Genomic DNA, 18,079 nt, shown 5'->3' with positions numbered 1-18,079 from the left:
TTATATTAAATGTAAATATTGTTAATTTATTATTTGACTGTTATCGCATTTGGTAGTTAACCAGTCATAAGTCACCCGCAAACGCACCAATTTTTAACCGCAGTACCAGTCGTATAAATCTCTTAAAACCGCTAGAAACCGCAACCGCCCGCATCCACAAACTCCCGCAACCGCAACCGCAACCGCTGCGTTTGAACCAGTCAGGCCCTTAGTACCAGAATTTTGCGGAATCTCAGCGATTTGTTACCATAAAAATGTTCATTTTTCTGTAAAAACATTTTCTAGATTTTTTTTTTTTTTTGCTAATGAATTCTTCACTTTGGGTAAATCTTGCAACATAACTTCCGGTCCACAGCTTAAACCGGATGTCTTCTCTAGAGTGTTCCTAACAATTTTTGATTCGTCATTTTTCCAATGCTCCGGAAAATGCAGAAGTTCTTCATTAGCAATATCAACATATTCAGGAGAATAGGGGGAAAGTTATTGGAAGATGAATTTATGTTGAGTTATGGATTTTTTAAATTGATAGATTTTAAACTTTTATTCTTTTTTCCAAGGAATCACCATTGTAGGCTATTGTATATCCTAAGCTTTTCATATCTATTATATTCACATTTTAGCCCAAAAAAAATGCATCACTCTAAGATGCAAAATTCAAGATTAATTGTTATGTACATATACATCCAATGATTGATAAATAGTGGAAATGGATGATGCCTTGGAGAGAAAGCCGCTGGTAAAAGATAGTCTCGAATTATGTTCAAAATCTCCGATTATATTTAAAGAAACAAAAATGTATTCTTGTAATTAAGGTGAATAATAATCACAGTACAAGAATGAAGACTAAAAAATCTAATATAAAATGGTATGTTCTGAAAATTAATTAGCCATGCATGTCTCCAAGCAGGAAGGAAAGACTCTCTTCTTCTGTCTGGCTCTCCTTTTCAAAAGTCATCTCTGTTGTCGAATTGAGGCATAGATCTTATAGAACCAGTTTCAGACATATAATCCGACATGTTATCCACATCAGATCTTCGTATCGATCTAGTTGATCCTCCAATTTCTTTCGTCTTCTTCTTCTTCCTCCTCGATTTCTTCGGAGCTTCCTGTAACGAAGAACGCTCATTTAGTTCAGACACTTCCTTTGGTCTTCTTGACGATGATGTTGTTCCTTTCTTCGAAGACCTTCGCTTAGTTTTGTCAGATGATATTTCCCTTGTCGGAGAACCTTTCTCGGAAGCCGCTTTCCTTGAAGATTTTGGTAGGTTAGGTAAATCTCTGGTCCGACCGCCACATTCCGACATACATTTCACGGATGAATCATCTTCTCCGCCTCCTTGTCCAGATTCGAATCCTCCACCATTTTTGAACTCGTTCATCTTTCAAAAATGCAAATATAGACCACATTAAAAACAAACAAATGAATTACTCCGATCCTAGCTAGCTAGGCATGCATGAATTATAGGTAAAGTACGTACCCAGCTTGGTGCGGAGGCAGGAGTAGCGGATGGACCATCCCAACCAATATGGGCAACATGCTTTACGTCCGTTGGATTCCCTATCTTTATCTCTTCTTCTTTTCCACTTTCTTCCATTCATTTTTATAACCAACACTCCCAAAAATAAGTATTTGTTGAATGTATATTGATTACCATGCCATATATTCATTCCCATTCAACATGTACGGATAATATTAACCATCACAATGCATGCAAACTAATCATAGTTTCTGCTTCATCAACATATATAAACTTTAAGAGAGGAGGAAGTTTAATTACCAAAAACTTGAGAAATGTATCTTAGACCTTTCAAGAGGCTTTTCATCTTGGAGCTTGACATTGTCAGTTGCATAGGTCTCTAATTCAGGTGTTTTCTTTTTGTTTACATAAGAAAAAGAAGATGAAAATTTTAAAAGAAAAATATGAAAATTGTTGCATGCAACAACACGAAATTCACGATCGCAAAATGCTATTTATTACTCGTCACGGTTCCAGAAACAAGAAGTTGGCGGCTATCAAAACTGAGGAAAACAATTCTATAAAAGATAAACGAAGTGAAGAAAGATCATTGCTCAAGACTCCAAAATAATTCTTGGAGACAAATTAAGAATACATCTTAGAAAGTTGTAGGTTTGTCTTAATTAGCGGATTCTCCTATCAAAAATAAGAAAATAATTAAAAACAAAACAAAAAAATGGTTTGGTAAAAGAAAAATATAGTAAATTCACCTAAAAATCCTCGACTTCAGGAGGGGAAAAACAAGGAACAAAGATTCATCAAAGAAATGAAAAAGATTGTTTGAAGAATGGTGGAGACAGTATAATAAAGGAGATAAAGCAAAAACAAGTGGAAAATGTGTGTGTTTTAATCCTAGATTTCCGTTAATGTGATGGTTAATACTTATTACTTTCAGAAATAATCAAATTTAGAATTCGTATTATAGAGTTACGTTTTCTTCCTTCAAATGGATAGAAACATTACGTTTTATTCAATCTTATATTAGTACATCATGTAAAACTTTAGAATAAGAATGTTGGGGTTTTTGCCAAAACTAACCCACAACTTGATTTTAATCACAAACCTATACCCAAACTTGAATCAAATGCAAAACTAACCTAAAAGCCTAGTGAAATTACAGCTCAGCCCTTTGTGACCAAACAAAAAAACAGAAGCCATTTTTACGAATATAGCCCCAGTAAATCGTCTGAGTCGTCTGAGATGTTGGAAGTCGTCTGGACGACTGAAGTGTAAGTCGTCTGGTACCAGTTTATTTTAAAAATAATTTATAAATCTTGTAAAAAAATATTTTGATGCGTAAAAAATAAAAATCAAGTAATTATAAACAGTTTTAACTAATATAAATTAAGATATGATAAAATTGATTTGTTTTGAAGATAGATGAGTGAAAGTAGTGAATCATGAAATACTTTGGTTTAGGAGTTTGGCAAACATATGTTGTAGTATTGTATGTATTGTTAGGGTTAGATTTTGGAAAACTAAAATATTTTTTTCAAAAATTAGTTTTCACCTATATGTGTTTATTTTTGTGTATAGTAAACACTTTTCAAGTTTGATTTGGTTTTATGAAGTGTTTAATTAGATAATTAAGTTTAGGGGTTATGTTTAGGGTGTGGACGACTTATATTTCAGTCGTCTGTTGAATAATTTACCCGGACGACGTATATTTCAGTCGTCCAGACGACTTACTTGTAAGTCGTCTGGGAAGTCTTCTATTTTAGTTTCCCGCTAAAAATATTTAATTTCCCGCTAAAAATATTAAACTCTTCTGGATGACTTACATGTAAGTCGTCTGTTTTAATTTCTTCACCAGACGACTGAAATGTAAGTCGTCCAGGAAGTCGTCTGAGTCAAAAATATTTAATCTAATTGGATTTTTTGTCTCCCTATAAAAAGAAAAATTTACACATTCTCTCTCCTCCTCTCAAATGGCTGCAACAAAAATGTAATGTTCATCATTCTAAAACTCTCCAACCTCTCTCTAATCTCTTTGACTTGAAAACACCAAACTTTATATGAATTTTTCAGTTTTGTCTCATGTATTTCTTACTAATCTATCTCTTTTGCAGGTTTTTAATCAAATGGTACTCATCTTCCACTAATTTAGAGGTAGATCTATTAATTTTAGATATGTATTTTTGTGTGTTCTATAAATGTAGATTTATCTAATCTTCCACTCATTTTCTCTATTTTTAAGTCATTTGAACGTTTTTGGATATGCAGGTTTTTCAGATCTGGATTTGATGTGCAGGTTTTTCAGATCTGGAAGACTTCTGGGACGACTTACCTGTTAGTCGTCTGGAAGTCGTCTGGACTTCTTGGAAGTCTTATGACAAAGTCGTCTGGACTTCCAGGAAGTCGTCTGGACTTCCAGGAAGTCGTCTGGACTTCTAGGAAGTCGTCTGGACTTCTAGGAAGTCGTCTGGACTTCTAGGAAGTCGTCTGGATTTTTCTGAGCGTTTTGGTAAGTTCTTATGTCTGATTTTTCTTCATTTGGTAACTTCTTGTTGTATAAAGTTCTTACTTTTTTCCCAAACTAAAACTCTCCAAACCCACTCTAATCTCTTTGACTTGAAAACACCAAACTTTATATGAATTTTTCAATTTTGTCTCATGTCTTTGTTACTAATCTATTTTTTTTTGGCAGGTTTTTAATTAGATGGTACTCATCTTCCACTAATTTAAAGGTAGATCTTTTATTTTTAGATATGTATTTTTGTGTGTTCTGTAAAGGTAGATTTATCTAATCTTCCATTCATTTTTTCTGTTTTTAAGCCATTTGAACGTTTTTGAATATGCAGGTTTTCCAGATCTGGATTTAATATGCAGGTTTTTCAGATCTGGAAGACTTCTGGGACGACTTACTTGTTAGTCGTCTGGAAGTCGTCTGGAAGTCGTCTGGACTTCCTAAAAGTCGTCTGGACTTCCTGTAAAGTCGTCTGGAAGTCGTCTGAACTTCCTAAAAGTCTTCTGGCAAAGTCGTCTGAACTTCCTGGAAGTCGTCTGGACTTCTTAGAAGTCGTCTGGACTTCTTAAAAGTTGTCTGGTCTTGTCTACTCAAGTGGAATCCAAGCTTGTCTTTGTAGATGAATGATCTATAATAGTTTTGTTTGTGGTCTGTTTTGTGAATTGCATGTATACTCTTTTAGTTGTGAATTTTTTGTAAAATCAGTAATAATGTTTTCCAAGATGTATTAAATGTGCTAACAATGTGTTTACACATTTACAAATCAATGAAATAATAGACTTCAGTAGCCTTTTTCTTATCTTTGGATCTCTCATATGCAATAATAAACTCCAATGGCCTTTTTCTCATCTTAATAAACAAGAATGTTGGTAAGAGATGGAAATAAATAATAGTAACTAGTCAAAGCATATCATATTTTTTATAAGTTTGCATTGAAAAACTTAGTCAAATTTAGTAAAACTAAGGGAGAGAACATATTTTGTAAATATGAGTTTTACATATCTTGAAGTTACTTATCACTCTTAAAAATACAAGTTATTCAAAAACTAACGTAGAAGACTTAAAAACTAGTGGAGAAGACGCGGACGACTTCAATCTAAGTTGTCTAGACGACTAAACTATATGTCGTCTGGTCAACGCAGAGGTTATTTTTGCAATTGACTTTGAAATCGGTTATTTCGGACGACTGAAAGTTAAGTCGTCTACTATTGTTTGGTTAAAAAAAAAACTCCAAAAAAGCTAGACGACTTACATTTCAGTCGTCAGAGGTTAGTTTTGCATTTGACTGGATTATTTCAGAAGTTTGACTTTTTGGACGACTTACATTTCAGTCGTCTAGTGAAAATTAAAATAATAATATTTTTTTAAAAGTAGACGACTTACAGTTAAGTCGTCATAGGTTAGTTTTGCAATTGAAAAAAAAAACTTCAAGATTTAATTATATACAGACGACTTATAATTCAGTCGTCCACGAGACGACTGAAATGTAAGTCGTCCAGGATTTACGAGGTTTGACCAGAATCTCGGAAAAAAGTCCTGGACGACTTACAATTAAGTCGTCTGGTGGACGACTGAATTATAAGTCCTCTGTGTATAATTAAATCTTGAAGTTTTTTTTTTCAATTGCAAAACTAACCTATGACTACTTAATTGTAAGTCGTTTACTTTAAAAAAATATTATTATTTTAATTTTCGCCAGACGACTGAAATGTAAGTCGTCTGGGGAAGTCAAACTTTTGAAATTATCCAGTCAAATGCAAAGCTAACCTATGACGACTGAAATGTAAGTCGTCTAGATTCTTTGGAATTTTTTTTGAAACCAAACAATAGTAGACGACTTAACTTTCAGTCGTCTCAGGTTACAGATTTCAAAGTCAATTGCAAAAATAACCTCTGCGTTGACCAGACGACTTCCAGGTAAGTCGTCTACTGCCAGACGACTGAAAGGTAAGTCGTCTACAGCGAGACGACTTCCCAAGTAAGTCGTCTGACGAACAGATCTGGAAAAAAACTCGATGTCATACCTTAAATTGGTGAGATAAGTTCCTTAGCATACATAAGGCTTCTCCAAGCACACAGAATCACAAACGAAAGTCACCCACCCATAATCGTTAGCTTCTATGACTTTATGAACCATAAAAATTTTAGAATCAAAATCTTGGGTTTTTTTAGCTCATTGTGGAGAGAAAGTGAGAGATATGTTGTGTTTAGTTCACAAGAATGGAAAAAGAAGAAGGGTAAATCGATTTTGGGAGCATTAAGAGCTTCAAATTGGTTGTTCATGGTGGTTGTGGTATTGATGACAATGGCAATCTTGTAATTACTTGAAGATGATGAGGGTGAGAGAGTAAAAATGTCATTTTCGAAAAAATAAAAATAAAAAAAATTGATGGCATTTTCGTAAATTATATGAACTTGTGGGGTGAATAGGGCAAAACCAATTTTCAAAAAAAAAGGGAGGTTAGTTTTGTGTTTGACTTTAAGTTGTAGGTCAATTTTGCAAAAATCCCAAGAATGTTTGTGTTTCAAAAAAAGAAAACAGTATAAGAAATGTTAATATTTTTGCCATGTACTTAAGTTTCTTAAAAATATACTCCCTCCGTTCCTAAAAGATCCATGTTATAATTTTTTCACATTTATTAAAAAAACATTTAAAATTGTATTTTCTAATACATTGTTTTCCTTAATTAACTATTTTCAATAATTTTTAATCAATGAAATTTTGTTAAACACAATTATATTTTTTTTAAAGTACAAATTTTCATTAATTAATGTCTTGAAAATGTAAAAAATATATCTTTTTAAAACAAATTTTTTTCTAAAAAATAGATCTATAAGGAACAGAGGGAATATGTCCGAAATCTGTAAATCGAACAAGATTTTTTAATGCAAGAGAAGCATAATCCAAAACATTACAAGTTTTAAACAGTTTTGACGATCTGCCCACAATTGTTCAAGCTCTAAAAAATTTGGTAAGAAAATAAAAATTAATGTAAGAAAATAAAGAGTTTACAACGTTCATTCTTAGAACTCAAAAACGGCACTGTTTATCACCAATTCATAAATTATGTAACAAAAACATAAGAAGAATGAACAAATACAAGAAGAAAAAAACAGAAAGAATCATCATAGCTTTTTCACCAATCTCCATCCAGAATCTTTCATGAGATTCCTAGCGGGCGATGAACAACTTTCCGACAACTGTGTTAATATATATATAAAGTGGAAGCAAATCTTCATGGCCTATTAGCCTGCCCAGAAACACACACACAACATAACCTTCCTTTAGTATGTAAAGGATATATCTTCAACAAGTTTAAAAGAATGATAGAAAGAAACCTTTTTGAGGAACTTTTCATGGATCTTCAACGCTTCTTTACACGCTTTTTTGGCGTCAAGATTACCGGCGATGTCTCCTAGTATCTGCAAAACCCCAACAATGACTTTGGAGTTTGGTTCGAACGCTTTGGGAGGGTAAAAGGAGAGGGAGGATAGAGACCTGAACAACGTCGTCTAGGCCTTTAGCTTCCTTTAAGAGACGTTTGTTCTTTGTCTGCAGAACGCTAGCGACCACGAAAACAGCAATCGTATTGCTATGTCGCTCGTTCTTTCCGCTGTTCACGTATTTCCTCTCAAACTTGCCATAACGTTTTAGTAACTTGGGATCGTCTGCTGCGTTGTTGTTGTTGTTCCGGTCTTCTAGTTCCTCGTATGTTGCAAACATGTTTGGATTATACTCCATTGCCCACATCAGCTGTTACCAAATAAAAATGCACTTTCATTCTCATTATCCGAATAACACCGGAAAAGAAAACATCAGAGTAAGAAAAGCAGTGTTGTTACCTCCCAAAGGTACAAAGCGTCGAGGAAGGAGAACTCTCTCCTGAAAAGTACCATCAACATCCTTATAGCAAACAGATACTCCCCACCATCCAGATCCTCTGTTACGTGCACAAAGTTTAAGCTTACCAACCAACACGAAGAGTGTATGTAACACAGCACAAGACACTTACCTAGATGTTGATGGAGGCGAGGATCAACCGTTTTAATGACCTGTGAGAGCACACCCAGCTGAGTCTGCACACCCATTGATGTTGCTGTTGCCCTGAAATTTTCTCTCTGGAATTCAAAAAGAAACAAGAAACCGTGAGGACAATCAACGGTCTGGTAAGGACAGAACAGAACATGAAAAGTCAAAGGGGTTCTTACCAGTCTTCGCATTGCACGCTCAAAGCACCAGAAAGCATCGGCTTCATCCTCAAAGAGGATTATCATAGGGGAACATATATCATTCATACCTACATAGAGTAACAAAGTGGATCAGTTCTTTTTCCTTTTTTAGTTACAAAATGTTAAATCGTGTAAACAGCAGCAAGTAGACTAATAAGTAACCTTGAACGTAACCGATATCAAGATTCAACCAAGTATATATGGCAAGAACATCCCATAGTTTGGACTGATTAGCACCATCCTCATAAAAGGAAAGATAGCGATCTGTTCTAGCAACGTCAAGGCCTGCAAAGCAAAGCAAAGCAACCATTAGAATAGAAGACGGTTGTAAAAGAAGTAGTGGTTTCGTTATAAGAAGAGATACCGATCTGATGCAAGGAGAGCATCCATTGGAGGACTCTCTCGTCTCTAACAGTCTCTTTGACGACCCAGCCTTGATTTTCAACAGAAGATTCATCAATTGGTTCGCCATTTTGTTGAACAACAGCCATAGTGATGTAGGTGCCGGTGCCAAGGACAGGAACCATAGTCTTACATTCTTGTTTCCAAGCAGCGTACTGCTCCCTAAATGCCCATTTCAAAAGTTAGGTTATGAATGGAGCAGTCGACAGGAGGGAAATATAATACCTTCTTAGAGTCCGGAGCTTGGTCCTTTCATCAAAAGTGCTGTCAGGATCGTAACAACCTAACAAAAACTCCCAAACAGCGCCTTTGATGGAGGGATGAATTCCCTATTTGATAAGAGAAAAGAAAGAACCAAGAGTGAGCGAAGAACAAGAACAAGGGGGAATATTATTAAGAGAGATAGGAGAAGAAGACAGACTCCACGCTGAATACGTCGGAGGACTTTTTCCATATCCAAATGGCCATCTTCAGTAAAGGCAGCGTGCCATCTTCTTGCACTTAGAGTCTTTCCAGCCTGAGAGAAGAAAGGATGGATGGATTATTTAAATTGCTCAAGATATTTTAAAAAGAAAAAGACCAACTCACCCTGGATTTAAAGCGGGTCCTGGGAACATCAGCTAGACATTCAGGTCTAACTGGGTAGAAACCTTGCAAATCTTCTCCTCCTGATCTCCACATTATGTATGGGCAGCAAAACATCCAATCCAATCCTCTTCAATCCAAACTTATTATTCCCAACCACAGAGATCATTCATTCATCAGACCCCCCAATATCAGATCTTGCTTTATTAGATAAGTGCCCCCAATTAAATTAAATTAAATAAAACACTTTTTTCCACAATATGAAACCACACAAAAAGGTACATAAGCGCCCATGAATCGAACAGCAATATGCTCAAATCATCATAGCCACAAGAGCATGAATTACAAAATCATCATAATAATATCATGAATATATCTACAGACAGACAGACATACTCAGATTATGCAGATTGGGATCCTAAAGAGCCGGACTCTCCTCCACACATATCTATTATGATGGACTCTCCTCTTCCCTCTTCCCTCTTCTTCCATCGTTCGTTCTATTTCTAGGAGGAGGACTCCGCATTATAACCGGACCACAAATCACACTTTTTGACTCCCGGTTCCCTTCCTATTTCCCTTTTCCCTCGGTTCTCTACCCACCCCCACAATGGGCCTTATGGGCCTCTTTTTCAATTTAATCTTTTTAATTAAGAAAAAGCTAACATTTGTTTGTTAACATGTATTTTATTTACGATTTATTCCACTAAAGATATTTTAGTCCTTAAATATTTATTAAACTTTACAATTTAAAATTAAATTATAATTATGAAAAATTATTATGAATATTTTTAAATTAATAGTAAAATTATACAAATATAATTATATATTTCATAAATAAAATTATATTAATTTAAATAAATACGCACAGGAAACAACCCAATTTTTATTTTGGAAAACTTAATATTCAGAAATAAATATTATAAAACATTTAGTTAAATTAGTATTAATTAAATTAAATTTTGTAAATGAAGTGTGTAGAGTCAAAATATTTTAAAAATTAAATGGATATCTATTTTATTTGACAGTTAAAAAAATTATCATAAATGCAACGTATTTAGATCAATATAAAACAGTTAAAAGAAAAAAATATATTTTATTTTGCTTACAAGAAAATATTAAAAAAACAAACTTTGACCACCATATTTTTCATTGTTGATGCTCCAAATGCATTTTCTTGTGGAATATCTAATGAATTTCATTGACTATATACTAAACTCATAAAAGTCAATAGCAGAAAATAGAAGAAACATGATTTTCATCCTTTAATTAAGTAGGAGATGCAACATGGTTAAATTGATAAAATATGTAATCTCTTTTTTACTAATTTAAGATTTTTCCAAGTCATAGTTGGAACACTATTGAGAATAATATCCAATATATATACAAAATATAAGCATCCATAGTTTTATACACACATTCAAAACCAGCTTGGTTTTTCTTTGAAGAAAACTACAATCATGTAAAAATGAAACAAATAAAAAAAGAAGAAGTATATTTGCGTGTCAACAAAGACGAGACTTTGTTGGTCTTGAAAGCAGGAGTGGTCGGACACAACTCAACTCCAAACAAGACAAGTTAATTAAACCTTGTTGGTTACTGTTTTAGCAAGCTTCAGATTCTTCCTGCTTAGGCCTCACTTCAAGTTCTGGTGGCAGAAGTTTCAGAAAGCTTCCCTGAACCACCGGAGGAACAGGCGGAGGTCGATCACCAGCCGATTTCGTCGTTGTTTCCGGCGGATCCGATGTCTCTGATGATCCACCATCTACGTAACGGTTTAAATACATAACATTAGTGAAAACATAATCAAAATTGATCTTCCAATATGCCAAAACAAAAAAGATATGTACCGAAGAGTGATTTGACCATTGGTGGTCGCTTCGACTTATTCTTCTTCTTTAACTCCGCTACAAAACATCATCCATTAGTAACAACATTCGAATAACTCAAGAGAGAAAGAGACCAGTGATCAAGTGTACTCTCACCCATTCCAGGAACTTGGTAATCATTAACGATCTCAAAGTTCTTGTAAGTGTACCCTACAAAGTTTATGTCCTTTGACGACAGCATCTGCAGAAATAAAACCGGAATTGAGTAAAACATAAATGAATCTTTAACAAGAAAGCAATCTTGAGTCTTTGCAGGGAGGGAGTAGCTTTGCCTTCCTCCATGGGCCAGACTTGGATGATGTCTCAGTTTGCGATTCTGACTGCATATATATATTACCAAAAGATTAATGATCATACAAAACTAATGAGTAACCAGAGAACTTATGCTTATTTATCAAAATAAATAATGATGAAAAAGAAGAAGAAGATTAGTTGTACCTCGTCAAACTTTTCAAAATTCTGAGTGTCTAAATCGTCATTGACCTCGGGAACAAACGCTGCATCCATATCGAATATGGTATCCCAATCAACAGTTTCAAACCATGGATGAGCCTGCAGCAAATGGACAAAACAACTCATGCATCAAACAATCTCACCGGTAGAGATTGAAATCTTATATCCATACTCAAACTCTCCGTGCTTTTAAACGAAAAACATTTTTTAAAAGAAGACCAGTGTAAGAAGGGGCACACCTTGAGTTCATCAGCACCTTTGGAACCAAGCCTGCGTCTGACACTGCACAAAAGACTGTTGATCAGATCTTTTGCTTCCCTTGACAAGACTGCTTCCTCTGGAAACTTCAAATGACTTTTCCAGTTTACTATCTGCAAACCAAACAAAAGAGTTTGTTGTCAAGGTCACATTCCCATTCTTGTCTTTATTTTTCTATACATAATGATTACGAGAGCGTGCTATATTACCTTTCTACAGGTTGACATAGGATCATCTGCATAGAAAGGAGGATACCCTACTAGCATTTCATACATGATAGCTCCAAGAGACCACCTACGTACATATCATTTTATTGAGTAAACTGAGATTAGCGTCCTACGCAAGGTGCAAATATGTAGACAGTGTCGCCATATTCTTTTTAAAACAGAATAGAAAATATCAAAATCTGATGGAGTATGTAAGCTCATAATCTGTGATAATTCACTGACGAAAAGAATATATATTCTTACCAGTCACACTCCATTCCATAGCCTTTCTTCAACAGAACTTCTGGAGCTATGTAATCTGGTGTTCCAACTGTCGAATAAGCCTGTCATTGTTTCGTGTATTTATCAAACACATAAAGAGAGACAAACTCCATTACGTAAAGGGAGAAGCAATAGTTAAGAGTCAAAAGGTGAATTTTGAAGCCTTACTAGCTTTCTCCTGTTCTTCTGCCAATGTTCAAGCTGTTCCTGCTGTGTTCTTTTTGGAGCACCTGATCCGCCCTCTTGCTCCGTAGTAGATCCGTTATTCGGATTGTTTGAAAATTCGTTTTCTCCAATGGCACTGCAGTCCAACGGTTTACACAATCCGAAATCCGACAGTCTGAGATGCCCATATCTGTCAAGCAACAAGTTGTCCGGCTTGATATCCCTGTGAATGTAATTGTGCCTGTGGATGGACTCGATAGCAAGAACTGTCTCAGCGACATAGAACTTGGCTTCCTCTTCTGTCAGAGTATCTTTGCGCATCAGCAGAGTCATCATGTCACCACCAGGAAGATACTCCATCACAAGGTAAAGGTGGTCATCATCTTGAAATGAACAATAAAGCTTAACAATGTAGTTACTGTCCACTTCCGCAAGTAGGTTCCTCTCTGCTCTCACATGTTCAACCTTGATTTGAAAATATATAAGTTAAGAGTCAGGAATGAGTGATTGGTTCACATACAAGACACCAGCATTAGATAAGGGAAGTCTCATCACCTGGCCTCTACGAAGCATCTCGGCCTTCTTGAGCTTTTTCATTGCATAAACTTGACCTGTCGTCTTTTCTTTACAAATTCTAACCTACAGAAACAGTACCAACAAGCAAGAACAAGATATCGTTTGATAACCACCCGAAGAAAATAAATTGTATTCCCCAGTGAAAGATGCAATGCATTACCTCCCCAAAAGCACCTTTGCCAATCATGGTAAGCAAATCAAAATCAGCAACGCCTAGCTTATGGCGCTGAAGGCGCATGTACTCTGTCTCCTTCTTCTCCAGAAACTTGAGAAGATTGTTTTGATCTTCTTCACAAACATCAGCATCTGCCAGCTTCTGCTCTAGCAGGCTTCGCCTGTTTAATATCAACAACCAAAAACAAAACAATCACCCAATGGCATAAAAAGAAGAAGAAAAAATTGTACATTCTTGGTTTAGAATATAAGGTATATAATACCTTTCTTTCCTCTCTTGAAGAATCTTCATCTGCTCTTTGTAATGATTCTCAATGTACTGTTTAGCAGCTGCAACTTTCTGCTTGGTAGTGTTAGAGACAGCTTCTTCATCAGTTTCCACGTTTGGTTGCTCATCGGCAGAGCCATTACTACCTCCACCACCACCACCGGAACCACCTTTATATCTGGATCCTCCACGCATCTGCCGCTTCTGAAACCAACCCTTTGCAGAATCCATATTGACACTCTCCCTTTTTACCACACACCACACCACAATATTTCAAATCATTATCATCATCTACTACGGATTGAAAGCGTGAAAATCAGCACAAATATCAGTAGAATTCAGATGTGCCAAACAAATAAACATGAGAAGCTAAAAAGCTGAATGATCGTGACAGATACAAAACAAAGTAGGAAGAAGAAACAAATCTCCAATAGAGAAAGAGAAAGAGAAAGAGAGGAATGGAATGAGCGTGAATGTCTCTGGAGCCCATGATTTATAATTGTAAATAATGCATTTAAAATCCAATGTCTGCCTTTGTTCTCAGCGTCATTTTCTCTCATTCTTTCATGCACACTTCTCTTTCTTTATTCACTTAAAATAGCGATGGACTTATTATTACTATCTGCCTCCACTAAAAAGCTTTGACTAGGTTTGGTAGTCGATAGCCAGATCAGTTCAAGATTCAAGTGTCACACTCAAGTTGCAGGAAAACCTTTTATAAACTCTTTCAAATCACTCAACGTCTGAATTTAAAAAAAAAAAAAACCTCAACAAACCCCATGAATGGTTGAGAGAGTGTTGTAATGAAAACACACTCTGGTCTGCAGCTGCTGATACAAATACTGAAACACTTTTGGGCTAGCTATCGTCTCCATCATCAATCAATAACACGGACTCTAAGCTAAGCTTATCAAGCAGAGATAAAATCATCGTCTCGGCACTCACAATACAAGTCAGATGGAAACTTGTTTATGATTTAGATGGTCTGATCATCGGGAAAGAGGGCAGCCTCAGGACTGCTTCTTCTGTCTCCATTGGGTCCGATCTCAGAATCTAAGCCAAAACAAAAAAAAAACAAAAAGTGTTATGACATGTTCATTAATTCAAAAATAACGTGTACTCAGAAACCTACAGGAACCATGGGAATACAGAATCAGACTACAAACTGATGTTACATGGAATGGATACATTGTAAGCAAAAATCAGACTACAAACTGATGTCAATCCATCCTCTTCCTAACAAGAATGTGTTCAAATTGTTAATGGCTTCTTACTATATGAATTGAAGAGTGAGCTTTAGAATTCTTCACTGTGCACCAAAAAAAAAAGAGTGAAAAAACAACCTGCCGTTTTTAATCTGAAGCTCTTATAGTTCAATGGGTCCGTTTACTAGACAGAGAAATGCTCTGATGGCGTCTTTGTGTTATTTCAAGCTAACATAACTTTACACTCTTCAATGAATCAAATCAGACATTAGAAGATTGTTAAATTCAACACTTTTGATTCAAAAAAATATAAAAATAATTCAACACTTTTGTGATCCATCACTATATTTCAGTTGGGTTTCAAATTCGAAATCCAAAACAGAGCAACAGTAATCAGGGTAACAATTTACGGTGGCCAGAGAGATCATTAGTTTTTACCGGGTCCTGAAGAACAGGTTTGGTGTCATCGACGGCAAGTCTGAAAGGAGGTTTCACAGTTTTCTCTTCCGCTTTAACAAAACCCGAGGCCTTCTCTGTAGATTTCCTCATCGTTTTCTTCGCCGGAGATGGCAGTTTCGGAACAATTATCACCTTTAGAGAAGACCTTCAGAGATTGAGATCGTCGGTGAATGAAATTTACTGGCGCTCTTCGTAGTCGGACCTTATTGGGCTTACCAATATTTATTGAAAGCCCATTAGTTTTTTTTTAACTTATATACGTTGACGGTAAACCGCGGAGTTCGTGCTGCTGCTCCTCTTGAAAAACCCTAATCGACATCTTTGAGGTGCCATCTTGTTTCTTACTTTCTTTTCGTTATCGTCGTCTTTGCTGATGTTTGTTCGTTTTCTTGTTAGCACAGTGATTCGTTGAAAGCAAAGGACCAACCATGTATCTTCAGTGCTATATCAACGAAAATGGCGACAAGGTTTACACCACTAAGGTACCACCCCCTTTCACTTTTCTCATCTAGTAAATGCTTTCTTGTTCTTGTCACAAAAATCTATGTTTTATGTTAGAGATTGTAATTTTAAATATATATATTTATTACTTTCCGAGCTTGTTTTTGAATTTGCTTGTTTAAGCTCAGCCTTGAGCAGATAGATTTTATTTCCGACACATTGAGAGCTTGGTATTGATTGCTTTACCTTTTTTTTTTGTATGCACACGTTCAATTAACCTTTAGCATTTGGTTTTCCTCTGCTCGCTATTGTTCACTTTACAAACTCTGTTGTTGCTTGATTACTTAAAACATGAATCAAATTTAATATTGTGCAGAAGGAATCACCGCTCGGGTTAGCCACTGAATCTGCCCATCCAGGTGAGTCTAGCTCTTTACATACATACAATTTTCTGAGTTTAAAGCAATCTATCTTTGTGCTGTTGTTGCAGCCCGATTCTCCCCTGACGATAAATATTCAAAGGAGAGAGTTACATTGAAGAAGCGTTTTGGTCTCTTACCCATCCAGGGCGCACCTGTCAAGTACTGAAAGGCCCTAAACACTCGGGGCTTCCTTTGGCTTTTGATGTTCTTCTATTGCTGTCTCTTAATTTTAGCTTTGACTTTGTACTGTCTTGTCTCCAATTAGTGTGTTAAGAGCAATTTTCGTCAACCTTTAAAAATGAGTGATTTATTTTCAAGAGTGCGAAGATTGAATTTTGATTAATCAAACAAAACCCATTTAATGTAATACTTATACCATTTAATCAAACAGAGAAAACGTCTTCTGTCATCATTGAAGTAGACCATTCACATTGTAATTAAGCTTTGGTAAAATTAAGAAGCCGTTCCATGTTATACACACTACCCAGAGACAAGTAATGCTAATCAACCTCTGCAATTTTGGCGCACTTAACTTGTATACGTGCTCTCCTCTTCTTGTTTCTCCTCAAACTCGAACGGCCATCTCCCTTTCTCCATTTTTCCTTTTTCGAATTTATTGTCTCGTCCTTGGTAGAATATGACTTGATCCTAACAGCTCGAAATTGCTCTCTGGAGTCAGGCCTCAAAAGAAGCAACTCTGGAGGCTGGCTAACACCGCAGACACGCCCAAAATAGTAGAGAGGGTCAACATAGCATGAGGATGAAACCACAATGCCTTTCATGCTCTTGGGCTTGACAAGATTAATGAACTCTCCAATCTCCTCGTAGCAAGAGTGATCAGAGTAGTTGACCGAATACATATTCTCATGGAACATATGCACTGCCCCTTGTAGTAGTAGTAATTCTCTCTGTTGAGCTGCAGGCTTCCTACCGTTATTAGCGGTAAGAAGAGAAGCAGAGAGATTGGCATCTCCTTTGAAAGGTGTTTTGAGCCATGGGAGACCCGAAGGCATGATGCCGATGGTTGGGCACATCAGATTGAGCCCCTCGAGCGTCTGAATGCTGAAACTATAGCGAGGGACAGCACGGACTCTTGTAAGAGACGTGTCAGTGGTGAAAACGTCTTGGAAGCCAAGGAGGTGCATGGTGCGGAGTCGCTCTGGCCAAACCCAAATCTGGATAATGACTATGTAAGGCACAACCTCCTATCAACACAAACTACACAAAGAGGTGAAAGGAAGAGAACCTTGATGTTGAGAGTACGGGAGAGATGAAGGAGAAGATCTTCCTTGCCGAGAGAGTCAACTCCAATGACGATATCGTGGGAAGGATGAGAGAGGATAAGGTGGGCAATCAGATTGGCAGCGAGAAGACGGGAAGGGAAGGAGTAGATGGGATTGCAGTAGGTGTTATCCAAGTAGAGAATGTCGACGGGGAAGTCGTTGACAGCAGCGAGGAGAGTGGTCCTTGCTTCCTCTACTGCTGCATCATCACATTCCCAGCGGAAGTCACCTGTGTAGAGAAAACATCCGAAGTCTCCACGGAAGATGAACATCACCGATCCTAAAACCAAATCCAAATCATCAATCGAGAAAAAGCAAAGCAAAGCAGAGATGAGATGATACCGGGGCAGTGGTGGGCGTGGATGGCGATGAAATGGAGGAGAAGGGGGGAGCCGGAGGAAGGAGAGCGGAGGGAGAGAGATTGCCAGGAAGAAGAGAGGGGGAGGACGCGGAGCAAGGAGAGGTCGAAGCCGGGGAATCGGGAGGGGAAGAGGGAGGCGGTGGTGCGGGAGCAGAAGAGAGGACCGTGGGACCAGCCGGCGGAGAGGCCGCGAGTGTGATCGGAGTGCATATGAGTCAAGAAGTAGGCTTGACTCCCACTCTTCCACCGGTCCACCGATATCAAACCGCTCTCCATCTCCATCTCCGATTTTGATTTCTTTCTTTCTCTCTTTCGCCCCTTTCAGTTTCAACGACAACATCATTATTTGGGTCGTTTTTTTGTTGGGCCTATTGTAATTGGTGCTTTTTAATGGGCTTACTTTATTGTATTAAGGCCCATTATAATTGTTTCACCT

The 18,079-nt window shown here is 36.8% G+C and overlaps 6 protein-coding genes across 10 annotated transcripts; 1 reads left to right on the top strand and 5 right to left on the bottom strand.

Moving 5' to 3' along the window:
* Positions 1–203: 203 nt before the first annotated feature.
* LOC106356097 (CRIB domain-containing protein RIC6) lies at positions 204–2,607 on the bottom strand. Its single transcript, XM_013795931.3, has 3 exons — positions 1,779–2,607; positions 1,479–1,588; positions 204–1,379 (listed from the first exon to the last, which is right to left on the bottom strand). Exons 1-3 carry the CDS (start codon positions 1,849–1,851, stop codon positions 945–947), a joined length of 618 nt encoding a protein of 205 aa, XP_013651385.1. The 5' UTR covers positions 1,852–2,607; the 3' UTR covers positions 204–944.
* A 4,345-nt stretch (positions 2,608–6,952) lies between these two features.
* LOC106357562 (rab GTPase-activating protein 22) lies at positions 6,953–9,786 on the bottom strand. Of its 3 annotated transcripts, none has more exons than XM_013797244.3 (12): positions 9,598–9,786; positions 9,205–9,343; positions 9,038–9,133; positions 8,842–8,945; positions 8,579–8,778; positions 8,377–8,499; positions 8,194–8,282; positions 7,998–8,103; positions 7,828–7,925; positions 7,484–7,738; positions 7,324–7,407; positions 6,953–7,235 (listed from the first exon to the last, which is right to left on the bottom strand). In XM_013797244.3, exons 2-12 carry the CDS (start codon positions 9,316–9,318, stop codon positions 7,221–7,223), a joined length of 1,284 nt encoding a protein of 427 aa, XP_013652698.1. In that variant the 5' UTR covers positions 9,319–9,343; positions 9,598–9,786; the 3' UTR covers positions 6,953–7,220. The 3 variants fall into 3 exon arrangements, with proteins under 3 accessions (XP_013652698.1, XP_022544281.1, XP_022544280.1); XM_022688560.2 differs by having other exon boundaries at positions 9,205–9,402; positions 9,598–9,733; XM_022688559.2 differs by having other exon boundaries at positions 9,205–9,695.
* Positions 9,787–10,562: 776 nt separating this feature from the next.
* LOC106357558 (serine/threonine-protein kinase tricornered) lies at positions 10,563–13,719 on the bottom strand. Of its 2 annotated transcripts, XM_013797239.3 has the most exons (12): positions 13,468–13,719; positions 13,191–13,365; positions 13,010–13,093; positions 12,458–12,919; positions 12,272–12,351; positions 12,011–12,095; positions 11,783–11,914; positions 11,529–11,642; positions 11,363–11,410; positions 11,187–11,271; positions 11,052–11,108; positions 10,563–10,966 (listed from the first exon to the last, which is right to left on the bottom strand). In XM_013797239.3, the coding sequence occupies exons 1-12, from the start codon at positions 13,701–13,703 to the stop codon at positions 10,806–10,808; spliced, it is 1,719 nt and encodes a 572-aa protein (XP_013652693.2). In that variant the 5' UTR covers positions 13,704–13,719; the 3' UTR covers positions 10,563–10,805. The 2 variants fall into 2 exon arrangements, with proteins under 2 accessions (XP_013652693.2, XP_022544279.2); XM_022688558.2 differs by lacking the exon at positions 11,363–11,410.
* A 336-nt stretch (positions 13,720–14,055) lies between these two features.
* Positions 14,056–15,273, bottom strand: BNAA07G00330D. The gene is made up of 2 exons (XM_013797243.3): positions 15,116–15,273; positions 14,056–14,525 (listed from the first exon to the last, which is right to left on the bottom strand). Exons 1-2 carry the CDS (start codon positions 15,224–15,226, stop codon positions 14,442–14,444), a joined length of 195 nt encoding a protein of 64 aa, XP_013652697.1. The 5' UTR covers positions 15,227–15,273; the 3' UTR covers positions 14,056–14,441.
* Positions 15,274–15,383: 110 nt separating this feature from the next.
* On the top strand, positions 15,384–16,316 carry LOC106357560 (H/ACA ribonucleoprotein complex subunit 3-like protein). 2 transcript variants are annotated; one of them, XM_013797241.3, is made up of 4 exons: positions 15,384–15,462; positions 15,538–15,618; positions 15,954–15,996; positions 16,068–16,316. In XM_013797241.3, the coding sequence occupies exons 2-4, from the start codon at positions 15,565–15,567 to the stop codon at positions 16,163–16,165; spliced, it is 195 nt and encodes a 64-aa protein (XP_013652695.1). In that variant the 5' UTR covers positions 15,384–15,462; positions 15,538–15,564; the 3' UTR covers positions 16,166–16,316. The 2 variants fall into 2 exon arrangements, with proteins under 2 accessions (XP_013652695.1, XP_013652696.1); XM_013797242.3 differs by having other exon boundaries at positions 15,396–15,462; positions 15,533–15,618.
* A 40-nt stretch (positions 16,317–16,356) lies between these two features.
* Positions 16,357–17,975, bottom strand: LOC106357559 (5' exonuclease Apollo). Its single transcript, XM_013797240.3, has 3 exons — positions 17,625–17,975; positions 17,246–17,562; positions 16,357–17,174 (listed from the first exon to the last, which is right to left on the bottom strand). The coding sequence occupies exons 1-3, from the start codon at positions 17,923–17,925 to the stop codon at positions 16,500–16,502; spliced, it is 1,293 nt and encodes a 430-aa protein (XP_013652694.1). The 5' UTR covers positions 17,926–17,975; the 3' UTR covers positions 16,357–16,499.
* Positions 17,976–18,079: the final 104 nt, after the last annotated feature.

The sequence above is a fragment of the Brassica napus genome, chromosome A7 (genome assembly GCF_020379485.1).
Source record: "Brassica napus cultivar Da-Ae chromosome A7, Da-Ae, whole genome shotgun sequence".
Taxonomy (NCBI): Eukaryota; Viridiplantae; Streptophyta; class Magnoliopsida; order Brassicales; family Brassicaceae; genus Brassica; species Brassica napus.
The sequence above is the reverse complement of the archived record's forward strand: the minus strand, read 5'-3'. Positions and strand labels throughout refer to the sequence as shown.

What these genes read in the sequence shown, in the direction of transcription:
- LOC106356097 (XM_013795931.3), bottom strand. Translation starts at nt 1,851, where the DNA reads ATGCAACTGACAATGTCAAGCTCCAAGATGAAAAGCCTCTTGAAAGGT. An exon ending in ATACATTTCTCAAGTTTTTG is followed by an intron (nt 1,589 to 1,778) that starts GTAATTAAACTT and finishes AATGAATGGAAG; the next exon opens with AAAGTGGAAAAGAAGAAGAG. An exon ending in CTGCCTCCGCACCAAGCTGG is followed by an intron (nt 1,380 to 1,478) that starts GTACGTACTTTA and finishes CATTTTTGAAAG; the next exon opens with ATGAACGAGTTCAAAAATGG.
- LOC106357562 (XM_013797244.3), bottom strand. Translation starts at nt 9,318, where the DNA reads ATGTTTTGCTGCCCATACATAATGTGGAGATCAGGAGGAGAAGATTTG. An exon ending in GGACCCGCTTTAAATCCAGG is followed by an intron (nt 9,134 to 9,204) that starts GTGAGTTGGTCT and finishes TTCTTCTCTCAG; the next exon opens with GCTGGAAAGACTCTAAGTGC. An exon ending in GCCTAGACGACGTTGTTCAG is followed by an intron (nt 7,408 to 7,483) that starts GTCTCTATCCTC and finishes GGGGTTTTGCAG; the next exon opens with ATACTAGGAGACATCGCCGG.
- LOC106357558 (XM_013797239.3), bottom strand. Translation starts at nt 13,703, where the DNA reads ATGGATTCTGCAAAGGGTTGGTTTCAGAAGCGGCAGATGCGTGGAGGA. An exon ending in CTATGTCAACCTGTAGAAAG is followed by an intron (nt 11,915 to 12,010) that starts GTAATATAGCAC and finishes TTTGGTTTGCAG; the next exon opens with ATAGTAAACTGGAAAAGTCA. An exon ending in ATTTTGAAAAGTTTGACGAG is followed by an intron (nt 11,411 to 11,528) that starts GTACAACTAATC and finishes ATATATATGCAG; the next exon opens with TCAGAATCGCAAACTGAGAC.
- BNAA07G00330D (XM_013797243.3), bottom strand. Translation starts at nt 15,226, where the DNA reads ATGAGGAAATCTACAGAGAAGGCCTCGGGTTTTGTTAAAGCGGAAGAG. An exon ending in AACCTGTTCTTCAGGACCCG is followed by an intron (nt 14,526 to 15,115) that starts GTAAAAACTAAT and finishes GTTTTGGCTTAG; the next exon opens with ATTCTGAGATCGGACCCAAT.
- LOC106357560 (XM_013797241.3), top strand. Translation starts at nt 15,565, where the DNA reads ATGTATCTTCAGTGCTATATCAACGAAAATGGCGACAAGGTTTACACC. An exon ending in ACAAGGTTTACACCACTAAG is followed by an intron (nt 15,619 to 15,953) that starts GTACCACCCCCT and finishes AATATTGTGCAG; the next exon opens with AAGGAATCACCGCTCGGGTT. An exon ending in CACTGAATCTGCCCATCCAG is followed by an intron (nt 15,997 to 16,067) that starts GTGAGTCTAGCT and finishes CTGTTGTTGCAG; the next exon opens with CCCGATTCTCCCCTGACGAT.
- LOC106357559 (XM_013797240.3), bottom strand. Translation starts at nt 17,925, where the DNA reads ATGGAGATGGAGAGCGGTTTGATATCGGTGGACCGGTGGAAGAGTGGG. An exon ending in CCACGCCCACCACTGCCCCG is followed by an intron (nt 17,563 to 17,624) that starts GTATCATCTCAT and finishes ATTTGGTTTTAG; the next exon opens with GATCGGTGATGTTCATCTTC. An exon ending in CCCGTACTCTCAACATCAAG is followed by an intron (nt 17,175 to 17,245) that starts GTTCTCTTCCTT and finishes GTCATTATCCAG; the next exon opens with ATTTGGGTTTGGCCAGAGCG.